This window comes from Pipistrellus hanaki (assembly GCF_964339955.1).
Source record: "Pipistrellus hanaki genome assembly, chromosome: 9".
NCBI classification, from domain to species: Eukaryota; Metazoa; Chordata; class Mammalia; order Chiroptera; family Vespertilionidae; genus Pipistrellus; species Pipistrellus hanaki.
In genome coordinates, this window is record NC_140511.1 from 74,561,570 (window position 1) to 74,584,492 (window position 22,923).

The 22,923-nt window shown below is 46.4% G+C and overlaps 1 protein-coding gene across 5 annotated transcripts in view; it reads right to left on the minus strand.

Annotated features, from left to right (window-relative positions):
* The window catches only part of KIAA1549L (KIAA1549 like), a 190,293-nt gene extending 179,109 nt beyond the window's left edge, over nucleotides 1-11,184 (minus strand). Inside the window, exon 1 of one of the 5 annotated variants that reach the window (XM_084894514.1) lies at nucleotides 10,480-11,184. In XM_084894514.1, coding sequence (XP_084750640.1) covers nucleotides 10,480-10,702 — 223 coding nt within the window. In that variant the 5' untranslated portion in view covers nucleotides 10,703-11,184. Of the gene's footprint in view, nucleotides 1-8,875; nucleotides 8,991-10,479 lie in introns of those variants that run through there. The other 4 variants (XM_084894513.1, XM_084894517.1, XM_084894516.1 and 1 more) reach the window with 4 other exon arrangements.
* Between the last annotated feature and the right edge of the window lie 11,739 nt (nucleotides 11,185-22,923).

Here is a 22,923-nt window from a genome sequence, read left to right on the forward strand (position 1 = left end):
CTGTAACTCTTGGGTTTAATGAGTATAAAATCCTGAAAAGGTAATGACATTTGAGTTATTTTCTAAAAGCTGTTCTTTGGCTTTATGACTATAAGCCAAAAAAAAAATTAGAATAGAGAAGTGTTCTCTTCCCTCTTTCTCCCCTCATACCCCCAAAAATCTTAGGTTATTATAAACACTAACTGGAGCTGAAGGAACACACTGGTTGAAAATCACTATACTGAAAGAAGTAAGTATATAACAAGCACTAAGTAAACGGTAGCTTTTATGGTTGCCTGGGGCACACGAGGATTCATTCATATAACCAACAAAGACTTGTGGAAGACCTACTGTGTGCCAGGCACTGAGTATACAGCAGTAACCAAAAACAGATTTGGTCCCTGTCCCGCTGGAAATGACATTACAATGATTTGAACCCAGGTTTCCTTATCTCCAAGACCTGTTGCTTGTTAAATCAGGGGTTGCAACCTCAAACACCTAAAGGGGTCACAATGGTAAAAGTAAGTGAATTGTGTCAGATACCAGCTGGCTGTTCTCCAAACCTGTTCTCCTCCACATTTCCCAGGTGGGTGTGGCCAAGTGACGGAGCCACATTAAACCACGGAAGGTGGCCAGACTGAGGCGTAGTCCTTTTGGACCTTTTCCCCTCCGATCTGCTGGATGCAGACAAGCACAGCAGACTTGGAAGTCAATACATGACTGAAGTGGACCGATGTGGTCAACCGTCTGAATGTTTTTGGAACAATCTGGAAATCCTGATTTTTATGGAAAAGTTCCTGCCCTAGTTGGTTTGGCTCCATGGATTGAGCGTCAGCCTGCGGACTGAAGGGTCCAGGGTTCAATTCTGGTCAAGGGCACATGCCCCGGCAGTGGGCAGGAGGCAGCCGATCAATGATTCTCGCTCATCATTGATGTTTCTATCTCTTTCTCCCTCTCCCTTCCTCTCTGAAATCAATAAAAAATATATTAAAAAAGGAAAAGCTCCTGACTTTTCAACAATTTTTATTCCTGTTTGACAAGTGTCTAATTTTTGAAAACACATCTGTAGACAGAGGTCATTCCTCTGAGTTGTGATCCCTGAACTCTTAATCCAGTGACTGACACCACAGTAGCTGTTTCATAAATGTTAGTCCTCTTATTCAGAAGTCAACATATCCACAAACTAGGACAAATCTCCAATGAAACGTAAGAGAAGAATCTGGCAAAATTTTTCTCTTGCTACATCCCCAGGGAAATTAAAAGAAGAAATTAACTGTGCTATTTTTATAGGAAAAGACACTGATCCTCTATCAGTAGGACATCTGAATCTCCATGTCTAAGGAGAGAGCTACCCCATCAATGCTCCCTCGCTCGGTCTCCCAGGGGCCAACGTCACCCTTCATGAAGGCTGGCCCCAGCTAGCGACATAGTCCTATCAGGCAGAAGATGGGGAACATCAACAGAATTGTAATACACCAAAGCCAAGATGCCCTGGCCCCTTCCCAGATGTGCAAGGGAAAAGAACCAACCAGATGGGCCTTGAGACTTGTGAAGAGTCTGATGGGCTGGCAGAGGTGGTCGTCCCAAGACTATCGTGGCTTTTAGTGTTATTACAGGAACTGAGAGCGGCCTTGTGGTCATAAGTAACAGCCTCCAATCAAGACAAATAGTGTATAGTCAACTGAAAGGGCATCGCATCTCTAACTAGGTTTGTAAGATGGAACCCAGGCCCCTCCAGAAAATGAAGTCCGGCATCTTAAAACTGGTGAAAGGGTTAATCACATATCACAAGGGAGACCTTATAGGCAAAGGAAATTGCAATGTTTTATAAAGCATCTCTTGGTGCCTACTAGATCGCACACTTGGGACGACATACCTCAAGGTACCCTAGGCTGTGATTGCCTAACCTCCACCCTCTCTTCCTTGAAATCTTATTCCCTCTCGGCTAATTATTAACTGGCCTAATTGATTGGCCTATTAAACCTAAACTTCAAACTCCGTGAAGACATCCTGCACTAGCTGCGTCAGCTGTCTTGCAACCAATCTGTAGATAGGCAGGATCATATTGGTGCTGAGCCACCAGGCGCATCTCTTCCCCACTCCGTGGTCACCTGGTAGCTTGAAATTGGCCATGGTTGGGAGTAGGTATTCCATGGAAATTGGCCAACATTATAAATCAGGCTGCACTGTGTTTCAGAGCCAGCTTACCAGCACAGGAACCTGTTCTGTGTTACTATGAGGGAGGAGACAAATTCGGGAGAGCTTGCCCTATCCACCCCACCTCATTTAAAACTGCTCTACTGCCCTGGCCGGTTTTTCTCAGTGGTTAGAGCATTAGACTGTGGACCCAAGGGTTGTAGGTTCAATTCCTGGTCAAGGGCACGCACCTGGGGTGTAGCTTCAAATATCTGGCCCTGAGTGTAGGAGGCAACCAATCTATGTCTCACTCAGATCCATGTTTCTCTCCCTCCCACTCACATGTTATCTTTATTGTTGGACTAGAGACAAGAAATTCTCCATCCCCTTAAAAAAAAAAAAATTTCGTTTAAGATTAACCAGGTTGATTTGTGTGTTCACCTCTAATGTTACCTACACTAATACAAGAGAAATATGTAAATTGACTAAACCTCCATGACACCCACCAGCCAATCAGGAGTGGGTATGCAAATCAACCCAACAAAGATAGCAGGTTAATTTGCATATACAGGTACTGAGCTAAGGCTGAAGACTGAAGACTGAAGACTGAAGGTTAAAGACGACTGAAGACTAGCCGAAACCGGTTTGGCTTAGTGGTAGAGCATCGGTCTGTGGGCTGAAGGGTCCCAGGTTCGATTCCGGTCAAGGGCTTGTACGTTGGTTGCAGGCACATCCCCAGTAGAGGGTGTGCAGGAGGCAGCTGATCGATGTTTCTCTCTCATCGATGTTTCTAGCTCTCTATCCCTCTCTCTTCCTCTCTGTAAAAATCAATAAAATATATTAAAAAAAAAAAAAAAAAAAAAAAAAAAGACGACTGAAGACTAAAGGCTGAAGAGGCTTTGCTTCTCCTCTTCGGACAGAGTGAAAGCCTGGGTCCCAGATGCCGAAGGAAAACTGGTGCCAGCAGCCAGGGAAAGGAAGGCCTATTTGCACAAATCTTCGTGCAACAGGCCTCTAGTTAAGATAACGGGAGACTGCCAAAGACAGCTCTACACTGCTGATTTTTTAAACATACTTCTAGCCAGTTTAATTATATTCAAAATAATGCTCAGAATCCAGATCCTCCTATCGTTCAAAACAAAGACTCATTATCTGATAATGACATCTGTAGGTTTAGAGATATTTTTGCTCAGCTCTTTCCAGCAAGGATTTATAAGCTGTGCTATTAATTTCAATGCATTTTCTTCTCAGACTTCAGAGCTCTCTTCAGCTATCCTTGGTTCTCTCTTTGACCTTTGGCAACTAGAAAGTCAAGTGGCCGAAAAGCAGCATTCATTAGCAAGGTTGGAGGCAGAGGGGTAGGTCTGGGAGTCCCGGTTTCATTCTGATACTTACTTCCATATTTCACATCAAAAGAGTAAAGTTAGAAATTTGAGACTTTTCTATTTCCTGTCACTGCATAAATACCAAAGCCACTTTGTGTTTCTGACATGAGGAGATTTAAGTCTAAGAAAATATTTTAACGTACATAAATCCCTTCTCGTGGTTAGGACGCATGAGGCAGTCTCGCCTGAGTGGACATGTGGCAGGTGCTGCAGTGACCTTGAGTTAACAGCTCGAGGCAGCCACTTGACCTTATTTACGTCTACATTAGTTTAAACACACTGTTTATCCCCATCCTGGCTGGGGTCTAACAGGGTCCATGATTTTACTTAAACATCTGAAGGAGTATTTCTAGGGGAAAGAAGCCCAGCTGTAGAAAAAAAAGAGGAGAAATGGCCTTAAGGAGATATTTTAACTCCGAAGGTTTGAATTTGATCGGTGGTTTTCAAACAGTCTTCTTGTATCAGAAAGGCTTTTTTATGTTTCAGAGAGAAGTTCAGGTTCTCTTATGACAAATGCACTTAGCACAGAAAGAGGGCCATGACACAGTTTTGAGTGAAAAAAGCAGGGTACTAAATATTGTACCTTTTAATTCTTTTTAAAAAAAAAAAAAAGACTAAATGAACATATGTATAGCCCTTGCTGGTGTTGCTCAGTGGTAGAGCACTGGTTACACACAAAAGGGTCTTGGGTTTGATTCCCAGTCAAGGGCACTTAGGTACCTTGGTTGCAAGTTCAACCCAGGCCCTGGTAGGGGCATGTTTGGGAGGCAACCAATTGACATGTCTCTCTCACATTGATATACCTCTCTCCCTCTCTCTCTCTCTCTCTCTCTCTCTCTCTCTCTCTCTCTCTCTCTTCTCTCTTCTCTCTTCTCTCTTCTCCCTTCTCTTCTCTTCTCTTCTCTTCCCCCACCTCCGCCCTTTCCACTCTCTAAAAATCAATGGGAAAAAAATATCTGAGGGCAAGGATTAACAACAACAAATGATGTGTATATAAATATTTGTATGAAAAAATAATTTCATACAAATATTTCATCATACTTGCTTGACAGCACAATTCTAGGGAAAAGCAATGGAGCCAACAGGGCCTTTGCCATTTTATTGCATATGCTGTGTAGTATCCCATAAAATAGAAGGCCAGAGACCTTAAGTGTAACGACTGGAACAACCACTCAGCCAGTCACTATCAGGTGCATTGACTACCTCTCAGTCCCTCACCCTAACCCCCATCCCTCCCCTCTCCCACTACCCCCATACTCCCACCCCCGCGCAGGCTCCGATCGCAGCATGGTGAATGGGGGAACCGGGGCAAGCTGAGAGGTGGTGGCAGGGTGGAACTGGGTACTGGCGAGCAGGCAAAAGATGGCCCTGATTGTAGGCTAGGCCAGAGCCCCATTCTCTGGCAGGCTGCAGGTGAGTGGAGACCATCTCTTTAGCCAAGATAGGCACCTTCTGTCTTGCCACATTCCCTCACTCAACCCGATTCACAGAGGGGCGTCACCCACCTGCCACTGCCCAGTGAGGAAGGGTTCCTGTCCTGGGCTATAGGCAGTTTGCGGGAAGAGCTGAGCCCAGCTTGTCCTCCGAGATCTCCAGGATCCAATGAAGAGGTTGGCCTGGTATATGCCAGGTGATGGATACATACTGCCAGATGCATATGACTCCTTTGCCACTTCCCGCCAACTACAATACCTGGCATTCACAACACCCAGATTGCTAACTGCTCCTTTGGACCTGGTGTCCCAAGGCAGTCACCCCATGGCCTAGAATAATGCATCCCTCTGTGTGTTTAGAAACCCCCTGTAATGGGTTGTCAAGCAACGAAAATGTCTTCAGGTCATTCCAACTATTCATTTGTGTCCAGAGAAGAGTAGAGTTGTTGTTTGTTTTAAAAAAAAAAAAAAAGAAGAAGAGAAAAAGAAGGAAGGAAAACCACAATAAGGACCTGACATTTAATGAAAATGAGAAACAGAAGGGTGCACATTCATTATGAATATTCTCAGATCATATTCTGGTAATTTAAGACTTGAGATAAGGAAGCTGAAAAATTCTGTTCGTCATCCCAATTTCAGTTTCTCAAAATTTCTACAGTGGTATCCGGTTTTGAGGAAGGATGTGGGGCAGGGAGGGGATATTTTGACTTCTGTTTGATGTCAATATTAAAAATACAGTGTTCTGTTCCCAAAATCTTTACTTGGTATGTGGGGTGGGGAAGGAAAGAGAAGCAAAGTTTGAGACATCTGGCAAATATTTCAAAGCACTAATAATTAATATTGAGAGTAAAAAGTGCAAGGATATTTTACTGTGTTGTCTACATCGGCGGGGGGGGGGGGGACAACAAATCAAACATTTTAAAAAAATAATATATATATATATATGTATATATGTATATATAATTGATTTCAGAGAGATGAAGGGAGGGATAGAAACATCAATGAAGATAGAGAATCATTGATCTGCTATCTCCCACATGCCCCCCACTCAGGATCGAGCCTGCAATCCACCCCCTGACAGGGAATCAAACATGACCTCCTGGTTCATGGGTTGACGCTCAACCATTGAGCCATACCAACCAGATAAACACTCGTTATGTATACCATTAATGTTAAAAAGTGAGAAAGTATAAACATAATGTAATTATATCACATCATACCCCTCTCTTGACCCACCTCCCCTATTCCTCTGCTTTCCTTTGTAGATAAAAGACTTTAAGTAAGGTGGGTTGTTGTTGGTTTTCCCTGTCTCTTAAGTTCTCTTCTTCCTTTCTCCCTTGAACTCATTGTAGTAAGACGTTCTTCTTACCACCATCCAACCTACATGTATTTGTTTGTTGTCACTTGCTATTCAAAGTGGGGTCAACGAACCATGGCATCATCACCCCATGGTTGCCAGAAATGCAGAACCTCGGGCCTGAATCAGTATCTACACGTGATTTACATGTGATTTACATGCACAGTGAAGTTCCTAAGTCCCACGAGAATGGGAGCTAGTTTCCATTCATTATTGTAACCTCAGAAAGCCGAGGCACTCAAGATGAATGAATGAATGAATGAATGAATGAATGAACGAACGAACGAATGAACGAACAGATGTGCTGTGCACCTGTTTCAAACAGACTCCCTGCTGATGATGTGTGCAAGGCTAGAGAGGGGCAAGAAAGACATCCGAAGTCAAAACTATCTCCCCCATGTACTGTGCTAACTTAGAGATCCCCTGGTATCCACACATCCTTCTTTCAAAATGCAAACATATCCCCCAAAGAAAGCAGTCCTTCGAAACTGTGGGTTACTTAAATGAGATAACCATTCTCACATCTAACAGAATCAGCCAAACGGAGAGAACAGGAATGAGAGAAAGCTGAGAACGCAGGAAGTGCCTACTCTGTGCTGGCTATTGTAGCAGACAAGAGGGAAACAAAGATACATCAAGAACTTACAAGGTGGTGGGAGAAGCAGAGGACCCTTCAGGGGAGGACCAGGAGGGGGAAGTGCCTGACAGGAGAGCTCGGGAAAGCCCAAGACAGTAAAAGGGTCCAGAGTGGCCCTCCCTTTAGCAGCCTGTGTTCTGGTCACAAAGAACGCTTTCCTTTTCCTCTGCCTGAAATGTGACCATCATCGGCCAAACACCTCCTCATCCTCCAAAGCCCCCACCCTTCCCGAATTCACCTCCCCTCGTTTTATTAGATCTGATCACACATCTCAGAAGTCAGGGGCACTTTTCACCCTCTTCAGAAGGGGCTTCTACAAACTACCCTATTCCTCCTCTCCTCTGGATCCCCTGCCCCAGTACAGCACCGGGGCACGATACCCATTTGGTCAGATTCTGCCACTTGAGAAGAACACTAGCGCACCCTGAGCATCTGTTATGTACCAAGCGCTGTTTTTAAACAGTTTAGATGTAGCGATTCATTTAATCCTCACCACAACCCAATCAGATTGGCGCACTTACTGTCCCGGTTGTATACACACCAGGAACCCGAGGGCCTTCGCATAAAGGAACGAGCACCGGGCCTGCACCAATGGGCAGGCAGTCAATGTTGACTGACATGCACTGAATGGGTGACCGGCAGTGAAGAAGATGAGGAGGTCAACTCTGAACTTGACTCTTGTGTCTGGAGCCCCAGCGGGCAGAGGAAAACCGAGGGTGTCAGAGCTTGCTGCCATACAGAACCTCCTTTCCCACACCGCCCTCCCACGTCTGAAACAGAAGTGACTGCCTGGCAGCGAGGGCTCTGGGGAGATGGGAGCCAGGCGAGCACGGAGGGAGGATACTCCAGGCAGCAGTCTTTCCTTCCAAGAAAAGGAAAGAGAAGGAAGCCCGGTGCCTCAGCAACGTTCAAGCCAAAGAGCTTGCGGTGGAACGGATGGAGGTGGGGCCAGGCTGCAGGACACGAAAGTTCTGAACAGCTGCAATGACATTTTCCAGAAGCCATGTATCTTTACCATTTCTCAGCAGAGGTAAATGTCTAGCTTAGCTTTGCTTAGACATCAAGGAACAGCAGGGATGCAAGGGACAAGCCCGCAGCGAGCTAGCCCTTGCAAGCAGGATCTCAACATCACGGGTCCGCCTTCTCATGCTGCTCAGCATCGACCATTTTCCACCGAGGGTGGCAGCACCTACCCGCAGCCCCCCGCAGGAATACTAGTGTTTCAAAACCGGGCGCTGGCTGAAAGCCCAAGGTCCCAGAGACGTGTCATCCATTCTTCTCCTGCCTCCCTCCTGACACTGCTTCTTCACAAGAGGCCCCTGCATTAGGTCCAGGACTCAGCCACCCTGCCTCCGGTGGAAACCAGAGAACAAACGAAAGCAGGCTGGAGGAGAGGCAGGGGGAAGGGGGGGGCAACAAGTCGTGGAACTGAATTGGTGGCGAACACGCTGGAAACCCATACAGCCCAGAATCTGGACCCACACTCGGGTGCGCTGGAGCACCGGGAATCGCTCATCAGGGGGACAGCCCAAAGGGCACCCCAAAAGGGCGGAGGAAGCAACAAGTCACCCCAGGGAGAGAGGGGGGACCCAGGACTTGGGGAACAACATCAACGTCAGTGATTTTTACTGTCGCTTTCATCATCTTTCCTGGCGATCCCCGTGCTGAGAGGACAAGGAAAAAGGACACCCCAGCAAAAACGGAACGCTCCGGACGGGAGGTCCCCCGAGGCCAGCAGCCTGAGAGAAGAGCCAAGTCCAGTCACCGGGGTTCGGAAGGACCGTGTCCAGAGGCCGGAAGGGAGATCAGAAATGCAAACCCAACAAGAGGGCATCACCTGGCCTCAGGCCGAAGAGGAACAAAGCACACATCCCAATGTCACACATCACAGAGGGGCGGACAATATCTGCACGCAAACAGACAACAGCCCACAGTTAGCGCCTCCTACCTTGGTAGATTGCAAAACTCTCAAGGATCCGATTCATTTTAAATCAGAGCTCAGGGCGGTTCTGAGCCAATGAACACCAAGTCATTTACGGGTGTCTGACTCAGGACTCACCTTTTACCCACGCCACCAAATCCACTCCCTGAAAAACGGCTCAAAGCATATAATTCGAGAGTCAACATTCTCCAGGGGCTTTCCTCGGGTCTCAGGCACACGGCCAGCAATGACCAAACTCTGTAGCCACCCTAATCCTAACAGAACATTTCTGGGCAGTCAGTGGCTTGCACACACAGACACCTCACGTCAGGAACATCTCTTGTAATGAAGCAAAGCCAAACGGGCTTTGAATTAAGCTGCTGAGGATAAGAAATATTTTTAACCTGAAACACTCTTATCTAAAAGTGTGAGTTCCTTTTAGATCATAATTTTGGCTTTCATAATCTAATCTAATTTGGGGGAAGGGGTACACGGCGGACGGTGGGGGAGTGGTAAATAGTCCTCATCAGTCCTTGCTAAAAATCACAAAACTATACGATCATATCAGCTGGAGTGAGACTTATATTCCATGATAAACGGAATGTACCAAGAGCCAACCATTTCACCGCAAACAAAAGCCTGCCCTTTACAAGTGCCGTCGTAATCATTCTTATTTCCAAAGACAATTGCTGACCTCTCTTGTGTATATTTCAAAGCACATTAGCAGAATAATCCTCCCCGAATAGTGACAACAGATTTCTCAAAAATCTTCCCAGGAATTACAGGTATCTATTCCCTGAGGATTCCTGGGAATCTGGGAGCCAAGCGTGACGGTTAACTGGCCTCCTGCGCACAGCTGATCGTGTACACCTGATCCGTGCCCGGATCCCCCTGCAGCATGCAAGCCATGGTCTTAGCTACCTCCGTCCCCGGGAGAAACGGCGTCTCCTGTCAACGCCGGGGAAACTGTTCGGGAAGCCCCCATGGCAACCGCCTTAAACTCTGGCCATTTCACGCAGTTAAAACAAAGTGGAGCCAAAACCGGTTTGGCTCAGTGGATAGAGCGTCGGCCTGCGGACTGAAGGGTCCCGGGTTCCATTCCGGCCAAGGGCATGTGCCTTGGTTGCGGGCACATCCCCGGTGGGGGGTGTGCGGGAGGCAGCTGATCGATGATTCTCTCATGGATGTTTCTAACTCTCTGTCCCTCTCTCTTCCTCTCTGTGAAAAATCAATAAAATATATTTAAAATAAAATAAAATAAAAAATAAAACAAAGTGGACACCCAATACCAGGGAGCCCACAATACAGTGGACGTGCCCACCGGGGCATGTGTCCTACAAAAACACTTCCCTTTGAAGGCGTGCTACCCACACCATGCCTTTACCCAAAGGAAGCGTGCCTGTGGGACCCAGGGAAGCACCTGCAACTTGTCCAGAAAAGAGATCCGAAAGCACCTCTTGTCACTCGCCCGCCCAGCGGCGCTTTCCCGGGAGACGCGTTCCCGCCGGTGCGCCCGCCGCGGCCGCAGCCAAGGGCGGAGGAACCCCCGGCGCTGGTGCCGGTGCCGCACAGCCCTCTCCCTCCCCGGCCCTCCCCGAACCCCCCAGCGCCCAGCGGGGCGCCCTGCTTACCCGGGTGGGCCGGGCAGCGCCCGGGCAGGGCCGCCAGCAGCAGGAGTCCCAGCAGCAGCGGCGGCGGCGCCTCCAGGGACGCGGCGGCCCGGGGACCCCGCGCGCGCCCGGGGCCGCTCACGCCGGCCGCCCCGAGCCCGCGCGCCCCGGGCCGGACCCCGCGCCTCCTCGCCGCCCGCCCGGCTCCCCGCGGGCCCCGGGGCTTCGCCTCCAGCCGAGCCATGGGGCCGCTTCACGCATCCAGGCCGCCGCCGCCTCGCTCCGCGCCGCGCCCGGGAGCCCAGCCTGCGGCGCCCCGGTCCTCAGCGGGCATCTCCGGCCATGGCCCGGGCGCCGGGGGCGGGGGCGCCGGGCGGCGGCTTCACCCGCTCCGGGGCCGGGGGCCGGGCCGCATGGGGGTGCCCGCGGAGCGGTGGCCGGGCGCCGGGCAGGGAGGGCGGGACGGACGCCGCCCGGGGCCCCCTCCCCGGCAGCTCCCACGGGCTCGGGGGGCGAGGCTTCGGGAGCAGCCGCGGGCGCACCGGGGACCCTCCTGCCCGCCGGCCTCTCCGCCCCGCTCTCCGCGCCCTCTGGCTCCGGTCCGGCTCCCGGGCGGACGGCGCTACTGCAGCTCCGAGCGGCGCCTCATTGACAAAGGGAGCACGTCGCCCCGGAGCCGGCGAGGCAGGCGAGGCCGGCGCGCGCGCGCATCCCCGCGCGGAGCCCCTGCGCGCCCCCCGCTCCCGCGCGCCCCGCGGGCCGCGGGCGGGGAAGGGGCCTCGGGGCCGGGAAGGGAGTGGGGAGTGGGCTTCCCTGCCCCCTCCTTCCCATCATTCCAGCCCCCCCATCCAGAGGAGAAGAGGTGGGCATGAGAGGACTTCCGGTCCTGAGAAGGGAGGTAAAGGGTCCTCGCCCAAGTGCTGAAGAGGCCGAAAGCGCTCCAGCCTGCGTTTCCGAAAGCCCTTGGCTGCTGGGAGGGCGCGCTTTGTGCTGTTGGTCCCCTGCTTCTCCCAGGAGCCAGGGAGCACCTGCATGCCCGGTTTGCCTCTGAGCAACTGCAGCAGTTGTGTCCTAGTTGCAATAACATGCTAGGTTAAACACATTATAGATACACTAGAGGCCCGGTGCGCGAAATTCCTTGGGGGGTGGGGGTGGAGAGGGAGGAAGGCAGGTGTCCCTCAGCCCAGCCTGCACCCTCTCCAATCTGGGACCCTTCGGAGGACGTCCAGCTGCCAGTTGGACATCCCTCTCACAATCCCAGAAGATGGGCTCCTAACCGCTTGCCTGCCTGCCTGGTTACCGCTAACTGCTTCTGCCTGCTAGCCTGATCGCCTCCAACTACCCTCCGCTGCCAACCTGATGGCTCACAACTGCCCTCTACCCTGCTGGCCTGATCACCACAACTACCTGCCTCCTCCACCAGGCCCTGCCTCTGCTGTGCACAAGGCCATCTTGTGACTGCGTTAGGGTGTGATGCATGAGGCCATGACAGCCACCTAACCCAGTGGTCGGCAAACAGAACCTCGCGAGCCACATGCAGCTCTTTGGCCCCTTGAGTGTGGCTCTTCCACAGAATACCACGTGTGGGATTGAAACTTCGTGGCCCATGTACAGAAGTCAGTTTTCAGCTCTCAAAAGAAATTTCAGTCGTTGTACTGTTGATATTTGGCACTGTTGACTAATGAGTTTGCCAACCACTGACCTAGGCTATTATTAGTATAGATTGTGCCCTGCACGCTGGGGAGACCAGGAGAAAGTCTTCTAAACATTGCTTTCCTGGCATGGAATTAAGCAGGCACTACCCAGCGACCCCAGCGGCAACCAAATGGCCCACTTGCTCTTCCCTCCTCAGGCTAGATGGCCATGAGGAAGTCACCCAGTTCATCAGCGCTTCCGACATCTCTCAGTCTCAATAAATATTGAGTGCCCACTGCTTGCCAACTGAGTCCCGGGGTCCAAAAATGCACGCCCCTGACCTGATGAAGTTCAGACTTTATTCAGGCAACAATAATAGTCCTGGCTGCCTGTTGTGTGCCAGGCACTGTTCTAGACACTGAGGACAACAGCCATAAACAAAATCCCTGCCTCACTCTTACTGCTGAAATTCGAGTGCAGATAATACCAGCATGAACAATAGATAATATGTCAGTAGCGATACATGCTTTGGAGGAAAAAGAATGAAAGTGGAGGATGCCATGTTCCCGTGTTAAACAGGATGGAAGGAAGGCCTCACCGAGAAGGTGACATTTGAGCAAAGACCTCAAGGAGGTGAAGGAGTGAGCCGGGCAGAAGGAACATCCCAGATAAAGGAGACACCAAGGGCAAAACCCAAAGGCCGAGCATGCCTGGTGTGCTCAAGGCCCAGCGTGAAGGAAAGAAGTAACACCCTATTTCATCGAAGACATGCATCTTACATGTTAACTTTTCGGAAGTGAGATGTGTCTTGTAATGCATCTGAGACGTATTGAAGTCTAGGAATGCCTAGTTGGGTTATTTATTAAGCTTGCTGTTCAATGGAATTAGTTCTGCTGTTTCTCAGAAACTTACAGTCCAGAGGAGGCGATAAAACAACTCAAAAGGTCCGTTTGAGACACGCATGAGAAAGCCAGTCTGTGGCCATGATTCAGGCAACATCACGACAGGAGGAGAGGTCCTGGCAGCGGTCTGTGAGCCCAGGCTCAGGGGAGTGAGGGGGGTGGTGACAGGCTGTCAGGGCAAAGTGGGTTGGAGCAGCTCGGGTGTGGAGAAGCAGAGAGCGCTGAGCAAAGGGGTGGGGTGAGATTCGGGAAAAAGCATGTGTGGAGCCGTGTGGGGAGAATTGGGAGGGAGAGAGGAGAAGGAATGTTGGGACCCACTTGGGGAAAGCTCTGGACATATTTGGGCTTTTTCCCCAAAGGAGAGGGACGGGAGAGGGGAGGGAGCATGGACCAGGCTCGGTTGGTAGCAGCTGGGGACACAAATTTGATCGGAGAAAATACAAGCCCTTGAGTGTCACAGCCTTCCTTCGCCTCACCTCTTAGCTGCACTTAGAACACGCGGCGGTGAGAGGCATTGATAGGGCAAGGTGAGCGAGTCCCAGCCAGGGAGCTGGAGGGGCTGGCTGGATTCATATAGCAAAGACAGAATGTTCCTGGCCTCGAAGACATCGAAAGATCCAGAAGGGGAAAGGGCTGCAAAACAAGAGAATCCAGGTTGCACCACGGCTGGGTTCTTTATGAGCAGTTAGAGTGAGTGGAGAGAGATTTTGGGAGCAGCTCCCTCGGAGTTGAGAAAGAGCAAATGTGTATCTTAAAAAGGTTTCAGCTGTGTGGCAAATGGGATCTTCCCTTCACCATGATTGGCCAGACTTAGACAAGATATAAATCATTGCCCTAGCCAGTTTGGCTTAGTGGATAGAGTGTCAGGGTTCGATTCCCGTTGGGGGCACATACCTGGGTTGCGGGTTTGATCCCCATTGGGGGAGGTGCAGCAGGCAGCCGATCAATGATTCTCTCTCATCATGGATGTTTCTCTCTCTCTCTCTCTCTCTCTCTCTCTCTCTCTCTCTCTCCCTTCCTCTCTGAAATCAATAAAGATATTTTAAAAAAGATATAGCCAAAACCGGTTTGGCTCAGTGGCTAGAGCATCAGCCTGCAGACTGAAGGGTCCCAGGTTCGATTCCGGTCAAGGGCATGTACATTGGTTGCGGGCACATCCCCAGTGGGGGTTGTGCAGGAGGCAGCTGATTGATGTTTCTCTCTCATCGATGTTTCTAGCTCTCTATCCCTCTCTCCTTTCCTCTGTAAAAAAATCAATAAAATATATATATTTTTAAAAGATATAAATTACTTTTCAGTGACTTGGGCTGTTAAACTGGTGTTTCATTTCATTTTTCTCCCTGATGGCGCTGGCCTCAAGGTCAGACACAGCAAGGGGGGTGGGGGGGCATACACAGACAGCAGCCACTGAGAGGGACCATGTGGTGCGTAGGCAGTAGAGGGTGTGCAGATGGCCCATCATTGTGGGCAAGTAGGTGAAGGGGGCTATGTCTTCAGGAGAGGGGAGGAAGGAAGGTAACATTTAACCCTTTGCACTCCGAACCATTCTGGACATTAGCTACCAGCTACTCGACGCTACTTTGCGGCGGAAACGTGCGTTGAATTAACTCAATTCCCCGTAATCACTAATAAACTGTAATGTCCCCCCTGAGAGGGGACAGCCGAGTGATATGCTAGAATTCCGATGTCCCCTGAGAGGGGACAGTGGAGTGCAAAGGGTTAAAGTTGGGGTTTACTAGGCTCCACAAATGGCAAGGTAAAAAGGCACCGAAGTTTGGGGCACTTGGCAAGGAAGGGTGAGGAGTCTGGGGAGGATGGCACCGAGGGGACGTGGGGACACTGCTTCAAGGCGGGAAACCTACGTTGGAGGAGATGTGCGGAGGCTGAGCTTGTGCCTGACCCTCATCCGATAGGATCAACTCTGGGAGCATTTCTGCTGGAGCAGGGAGCTGGATGAGTCAGCTCCCAGTCCTTGATTGCAGAGTCTGTGTACCGTCTGAAACTTGACTACTTCCATTTAAATGCAGGCTCTACCATTTGCTAGCTGTATAACTTGGGGCAAATCACAGATGCTCTCTCTCATCTATAATACGAAATGATAAGAGTATCTATCTCCCTGGTTTTGCTTTAAGGATTGAGTAGATACATGTCAAGCTTTTAGAAGTATAATTGGCACATAGTAATTGCTCAATCTTATATATTATATAATAACTAGAGGCCCGGTGTACAAATTCATGCACAGGTGGGTTTGGGCCGACCCAACCCAATCAGGGCCAATCGGGCTGGACTGGCCACCAGCGGTTGGCCAGCCCGCCCTCCCCCTGGTCAAACTCTCAAACTCCTGGTTGAGGGGACAATTTGCATATTAGTCTTTTATTATATAAGATTACATTCCTCTTAAACCATAAGCCCTTCTGTTAAGTCTTTTAAAACTCGAGCATTGAGACTTTCCCGTTGTGGAAATTCATTGCTGTGTAGCTTTTAAAAATCAGTCTCTTTTGCCTGGCCAGTTTGGCTCAGTGGTTGAGCATTGATCTATGGGCCAGAAGGTTGAGGTTCAATTCCTGGTCCAGATGGGGCAGGAGGCAACCTATCAATGATTTTCTCTGATCATTGATATTTCTGTCTCTCTCTCCCTCTCTAAAATCAATTTCTGTCTCTCTCTCCCTTTCTAAAATCAGCGTTTTTTGTGCAAAGCATTTTGTCCGGCAGGGGGAAATAACCAATCTCTGGGCAGTAGTTTCAGGCCCTCACCTGAAATTTCCCACGTTACCACAAGGGACGGGAAATACCTGGGCCTCTCTCTCATCCTTTTCTGCAATAAGCAGAGGAGACCTCGTCTCTGTCACTAACATTCCTTGTTGGTACAAAGGCCACGTCCACACTGAAGTCCTTTCTGTGCCCGGACCTGTCCAGGTCCCGGGGTTCCTACGACACACAGGCCCTGCCCCTGCCTCATGGAGCTCAGTACTTGCCATGTGAGGGCGATGAGTGAGCACACACGCCACGCTGGGCAAGGGCCGTCAGAGATGTGGTGGACAGTGCGGTGGGCATGTGCAACGGGAGAGGACCAAGCAGGAACATATGCCAGGTTGAGGAATTAAACCATATCTTTATAGAGCATGGTGGCCCTAAAGTGCCATGGTGTATATTTCAGACATCTTAGATTTCTTAAAAAAAAAAAAAAAAATTTAAAGAGGCAGAAATTTAAAATAAAACTCTAACCATGGTCTTCCTTGCTTTTGGTGCTCTGTAGAAAACACTCCACAGTGCTGTATGGAACCTGCCCTGGGCCCTTCCTGCATCTCACTGTGGGGACCCGAGAGGAGTGCTTCCGGTGGTATTGTGGGTGCCCTGCAGGCAGAACCCGCCCCAGAGCTCAGGGAGATGCAGTTGAATTAATGCCAGGGGCAACAGGGAGCTGTGCGGACCGCTTTATAGCAGAGTGAGTGGCGTGATCAAATGTGGGTTTCGGATCAACCAAAGGACTTGTGTATCATGCATGTGAGCATAACCAATGGACACAGACACTGGGTGGGTGGGTGGGGGGTAAGAAGACTCATGTAATACTTAAACAATTAAGAATTTTAAAAAACATTTTTTTAAATGTGGGTTTGGGGATGATCATTCTGGCTGCCTCATGGAATGGACTAGAAGAGGGATGAGACTAGAAAGAGGCAGCCCACCACAGGGTTATTGCAGAATTATAGGTCATCTTGGTTTCCCTTTCCCTTGTCTTCCAACCTATTTTCCTAAAAAAGCTTCCCAAACTCACATCAAGGCCCAGTTCATTAAGGAGGTGCCAGCACCCATTAGGACCAGCCCTGAGTGCCCAGGTAGGCAAGGTTGATCTCAGTTCTTGCTGTGGCCCTTACAGCAGCCTATAGATGAATTGCTTGTTGATTTGAACTCGTCTTTAAATATATATATATATATATATATATATATATATATATATATATATATATATATATATATATATATATATATATATTATTGATTTCAGAGAGGAAGGGAGACAAGCCTGCATCCGGGAATGGGCCCTGACCAGGAATCTGAGACCTCCTGGTTCATCCAGAGCCACGCCGGCTAGGCTGCACGGGTCTTTTGTTGGTGACATTTCAACTCCCCAGGTACTGGCTAAATATTCTCCAAATCCTCTAGTGGAAGAAGGCACTTTGGGCTAATTTGTCTTAGTATTTCTGTTGCTTCTGGGGCTCATGTAGTAACAGAGCAGGGATTCGGTCCAGGCTTGGAACTATGGTACCAACTCTTTGCCTTCAAGTTCCAGCTTAGCTGTGTTAAGCCCTTTTCTCAGGCTCTGTAGGGTGGGAACCAGGATTGGCCATTGAAAATCTCAGAGACTTACAGCCTGCGTTTCAGTCCCGACTTTATTAGTCTAATGAATAACCTTGGGGAAAATTTTAACCTCTCAGTACCTCTCTTTCAGAAAACCGGCAATATCTACCAAAGATATTAAATAAAAACTTATGTCCAAATACTTGCATTAATATTTGTAGTGGTATTATTCACAATAGCCTAAAAAGGGGAAACCTAAATGTCCATCAACTGGTGAATGGATAAACAAAATGTATTACAACAGCACACTATTCATCAATAAAGAGGAACCAAGTTCTAGAAAATGAAAAATCATTAAAGTTAAATTTTTAAAAAGGAACAAAGTTCTGAAACATGCTACATCACGATGAATCTTAAAAGCATTATGCTGAATGAAAGAAGCCAGTGACAAAAAGCCAAATATTATCTGATCCCACCAATATGAAATGTCCAGAAAAGGCAAACTCAAAAAAGACAGAAAGTAGCATTAGTGGCTGCCCATGGCCGGGGGAGGTAAAATGGGGAGCAATTGACTGTAAGTGGCCACAAGGTTTGTTTTTAGGGTGATAGAAATGTTCTAAAATTAGACTGCGGTGATGAATACATAACTCTGTTAAGTATACTAAAACTCATTAAATTATATACTTAAAACTAGTTAATTTTACATTATGTAAAACTTATCTCAATAAAGCTGTTAGAAAAAAAAATGAGTCTGGCACAAAGTGCTCAATAAATTGTTGATGATATATATATAGTCTTCTTCTTAAGCACATGAAGGGAAAGATGTTTATATTTAAATTTCCATTATAAAGTTCTATTATTTTTGAAAGGTATAAACAACACATTCTATCGAGGATAGTAGCTCACTAGCAATAAATGCCACTTCTCCAACCAACCAATGCCCCTTTTCGTTTGTCAAAACACTTCTGTTTCATTACGAAGTCCAAATAAACTATCACCCCATTAGAGGCATAATGATAGGAGGAGGAGGAGAAATTGAGGACATTCAACTCTTGGATTGGGGTGAATGAGGATGCCATGAACCAAGACCTGGGAATCTAGGGAAAAAGCTGTTTTTGGAGAAAAACAAGTTAGTAAGGGCACCCAAATGGAGATGCCCACTAGCCAAGTTTCGCAAGTTTTAATGTGTATACAAATTTGTGGATCTTGTTGAAAGTAAGATTCTGATTTAAGTCTGAGGTCACCCAAGAGTCTGCATTTCTAAAAAACTAAGTTATGCTGATCCTGATTGACAGACCACACTTGGAGTAAATGACATTAGGTCATTGAAAACAGGCTTATGTCTTATCTCAATAAATGAAATTTTAAATAATCACATCCCTTTGTTTCCATTCTTCACTTCCATCCATTGCTGTCTGGTTTGCAATGTCTTCCCCATTATTTCCCCCCATTGACATTAGGCTTGGCTGTGTGACTTGTTTGCTAATGGAATGTGATGGTAGTGACTGAGTGCCAGGCCCATTCATATGCTTAGGAACCGTTGCAAGGTCCAGCTCTGCATCTTTTCCCTCTCCCATTAAGAGGTCATGTCCAATATTGATTCAGCCCAGATATAAAAGTGAAGAAAACCATGGTCTTTGGCTAGGAACAGAGCTGCCACCAACCTGGGACATGTAACGAGAGCAAGGGATAAGAGTGCTGTTTTAGTTACTGAGATTGGGGGCGGGGTGTCATTTGTGACTAAATATAACCTCACAAAAGCTGACTGATACAGTCTCAGTCAGCTACTAATGAAATAAGGCTTAGGAAATAGAAGAGCTAAAATAAATGCATATTTTAGAAGTTATTAGATTTCCTAACATACCCTCTTTATGGACACCAGGATTATATAGAATAAGTTGCGGGCTTATAGTAAACCTTGAGATTCTCTGAATGCAAGTTATCAGGATTTTAAAGACTTCCACAACCTTGGAAGGACAGTTCTGGCTAAGCCATTCTTCCTGTGGATTTGAGTCACCGCCCCTCAGCTGTCCACATAAATGAGGGAGTGGAAGTACTAAAGGTTTTATGGAGTTCTGTAGTGATTTGCTGAATCTGGCTTTTAACAGCGTATTAGAATTGATGGTTAAATTTTCAGGAATTATGTGAACCAGTTGTTAAACACTAATTATTAAAAATTGAATTACATAACTTAAATTGTATTAAAAACAAAAATAAATAAATACAAGAAGCCCTTGCTTTATATGATTCTGATCTGCACAGGTTTTAGTTAAAATGACACCACATTGTTGTATGCAACAATGTGGCTCAAATGTTACCACAGTGTATTTATTTTACCACAAGTAGTATCACTAGATAAATAATAAATGCATTTCATGATCAGTGACCAATGACATCACTTTCCAAAGATGACCACTGGTGATCAATAGCCGCTCACATGTTCTTCAGTTCATGCAGACAGCCATTTTCTTTGATGACAGAAAATGGCCCCTACCTTTTCTGGACTGTATGGCAAGTCTACATGGCAGTGGAAGAATGGATGGGTGAATGATGTCTTCTGTTGTTTCTATGATAAACCGGTAAGTAAAGCTAAGTAGTCCATCAAGGATTCACTGAGGCTTGAAATCCTCTCTCACTTTTTCAAAATCTACTTACAAAAGTTAGAAAACTCTCACATTATATTATCAGTTTTTTGTGGGACATGGTCCACACTGCCGCTATTTCTACTTTATTGTCTTTGAAGTTCTTATTGGATCAAACTTGAAAGAAAAATTACTAGAGAACTCTTTCTCCCCCTGCTGGTCATACTATAAAATAGCAATTACTGTCAAAACTGAAAGAAAACTTGGAATAAACTATTCCAGCAAACTGGCTATTCAGAAAATAACTCTGGCATGCAGATGCACACAAAGGAATACTTCACAGCAATGAGGATAAATGAACCACAACTACACACAACATGGATGTATCTTACAAATGAAATGCTGGACAAAAGAAGCCAGACACCACAGTGCTTATGTTAAGCTTTAAGCAAAAGTTTACTGCGGTATGGAGAATATATATTCTCTCTGGAGTAACGCTAGAGTGCCCCCTCCACACACACACACACACACACACACACACACACACACACACACCCCTTTCCTACTGATGCTGCTTCTCAAATCAGATCCTTGAAGTGCGAGGTTATAACCCAAATCACCTACTATAAACACATTCTTTTGAAGTCTCATGTTTTATATCTTAAAAATTCATGTGAATTCCCTAATTTTCCTCCATGCACACTTAACAGAAATGTTTACCTCAAACAAATTTAAGAAAATAATATTTCAATGAGATGGACCACATGGCTGTAGTACTCAGACTTCAGTTTTAAAAGAACCAGTGGAGCTGAGGTCTGGTGACTGGGAGAAAGAAGTAGAGGGATTAAGAAGTAGCTACATAATAGTCACAGGCATGTGAAGTGCAGAATTGGAAATACAGTCATTAACATGTGATAACTATGTAAGGTGCCAGCTGGTAACGGGAAATATCAAAGGGAACACTATGTAAAGTATCTGATTGTCCAGCCATTAAGGTGTATACCTGAAACCAATACCAAATGCTGAAAGCAAGCTGTAATTGAAAAATAAAAAGAACTAGTGGAAAGTAAACTAGTTACAGTTAAACAGCCTGGTTCATATCCCAGATCCACCTTTCACTAGCACTGTGACGTTGGTCCACTTACCTAGATATTTTGACCTATTTCCTCGTTTCTATAATAAAGATAATAATACCTATCTCACACAAATGGTTTGGAGAATTAACTGAGATGACTATAAGTTAGGTTCTAAATGCTACTAGCCCCGTGGACGGCAAACCGGGGCTCGAGAGCCACATGCGGCTCTTTGGTCCCTTGAGTGTGGCCCTTACACAAAATTACCATGAGCAGGCGCGCACATACGGTGTGATTGAAACTTCGTGGCCTATGCGCAGAAGTCGGTTTTCTGCCTAGGCGAGTCTATTTGAAGAAGTTACAACACTCAAGGGGCCAAAGGGCCGCATGTGGCTCGTGAGCCGCGGTTTGCCGACCACTGTACTAGCCAATCCCTTTTCTATCCTATAAGCAGTCCTGGGTTGGAAAAAAAGTCAACAAGCTGTTTGCTGCAATATATATATTTTAATTCAAAGTGAATCGACAGTAATACACCATAAATTCTTATTTTGACACTCACCAAAATAGTCACCTGGAAAACCCGCTTTTTGTGACAAAGTACAGAAGGCTTGGTCACATTTAAATCACTGAGAACTAGAGAGAAATACTATCGCAAACCGTAATAGACATTACATCCATAAAAATTTTCCCAGTCCTTATTGTAATATTGCACAGTGCAATTGCTACATGGCAAACTAGTGTAGCATAGAAAAGCAAAAACAAACAAACCAAAGAAAGAAAGCCACAAGTCTAAGATTGTTAAACAGTTAACAGTTCAAACTTAGTAATCAAATCTATCATTGGTTCATTAAAACAAATCCTCCTACACCTTGCAGTGTATGATTTAACTTTTACTTAATGCAAACAAAGTTTAAAATAAGTAGAGATTTTTAAAATGAAAAGGCTTTGCTACTACAGTAACATACTTAAACACCCTGAAGAAAAAAAAAAAAGTAAACTAAATATCAGGATGTTTGATAAAAAATAATTTGTAAATTAAAATAGTATGCAAATGCGCAACTTGAAATTCATGCAGTGTTTTATTTAAGAAAGCATTAAAACCAAAGAAAACTGGTAAAAATGGCTTTAAAGAAGGTATAAATCCAAACCTTTTTTGTCATTATGCTTTAGGCTTTAACATTTTTTTATTTTTAAACACATAAAAAGGCCATGATTGGAATCAGTTCAGAGCAATGTATTTTACTGGGGTATGCCTTTATCAAGCATTACTACTACAAATACATTGAAGTTTATCATTTACTGTATACTTAATAAGACCATCGTAGTCGTGGAACTGAAAAATGGAAAACAGGACGTGTCAGGGGAGTGAAAATGGCTCTGAATAAAAAGCAAACTGCGCCGGTTTTGTACCTGTTGGGGTACAAACATCAATCGAACCTCTGCACCTGTTTCCAGTTTCCGCTGCCAGCACTGATTCTCCTCCAAGAAGTGAACAGATACCAGTGAGCTGCTGGATCACATAAATAAAATTAGAAGGCTGTGGAGGGCAACGGCATTTATTTAAATAGTGACTTCATAAATTTGCCATCTGTAAATAATCTTTTAAATTAATCTTAGGCTACTCTTTTATGTGTAATATATACATATTTCTATTTATATAAAATGCATAGAATTGATTACTAAAAACACTGAAACTTGTGGGGAAAATTAAGTCCTTCATTTTCAGTGTGACTAAAAATGTACTGCTGGTTTTTACTTTATGATCTAATACTGTAAATTTTAAAATCAATTTCAGGCACATTTATTTCATTGATGATTATTAAATAAAACACTGCTTGTGTTAATGGAGTAAAGAAAAGTTTGTCCATCATTAGCTTATTGTCAACACTGTACTAGAGCTGTACTAGTGGTATGCAATTCGTTTATCAAAGAAATGCTATAAATCCAAAACATTTGGAGAGCTTTACACTCAAA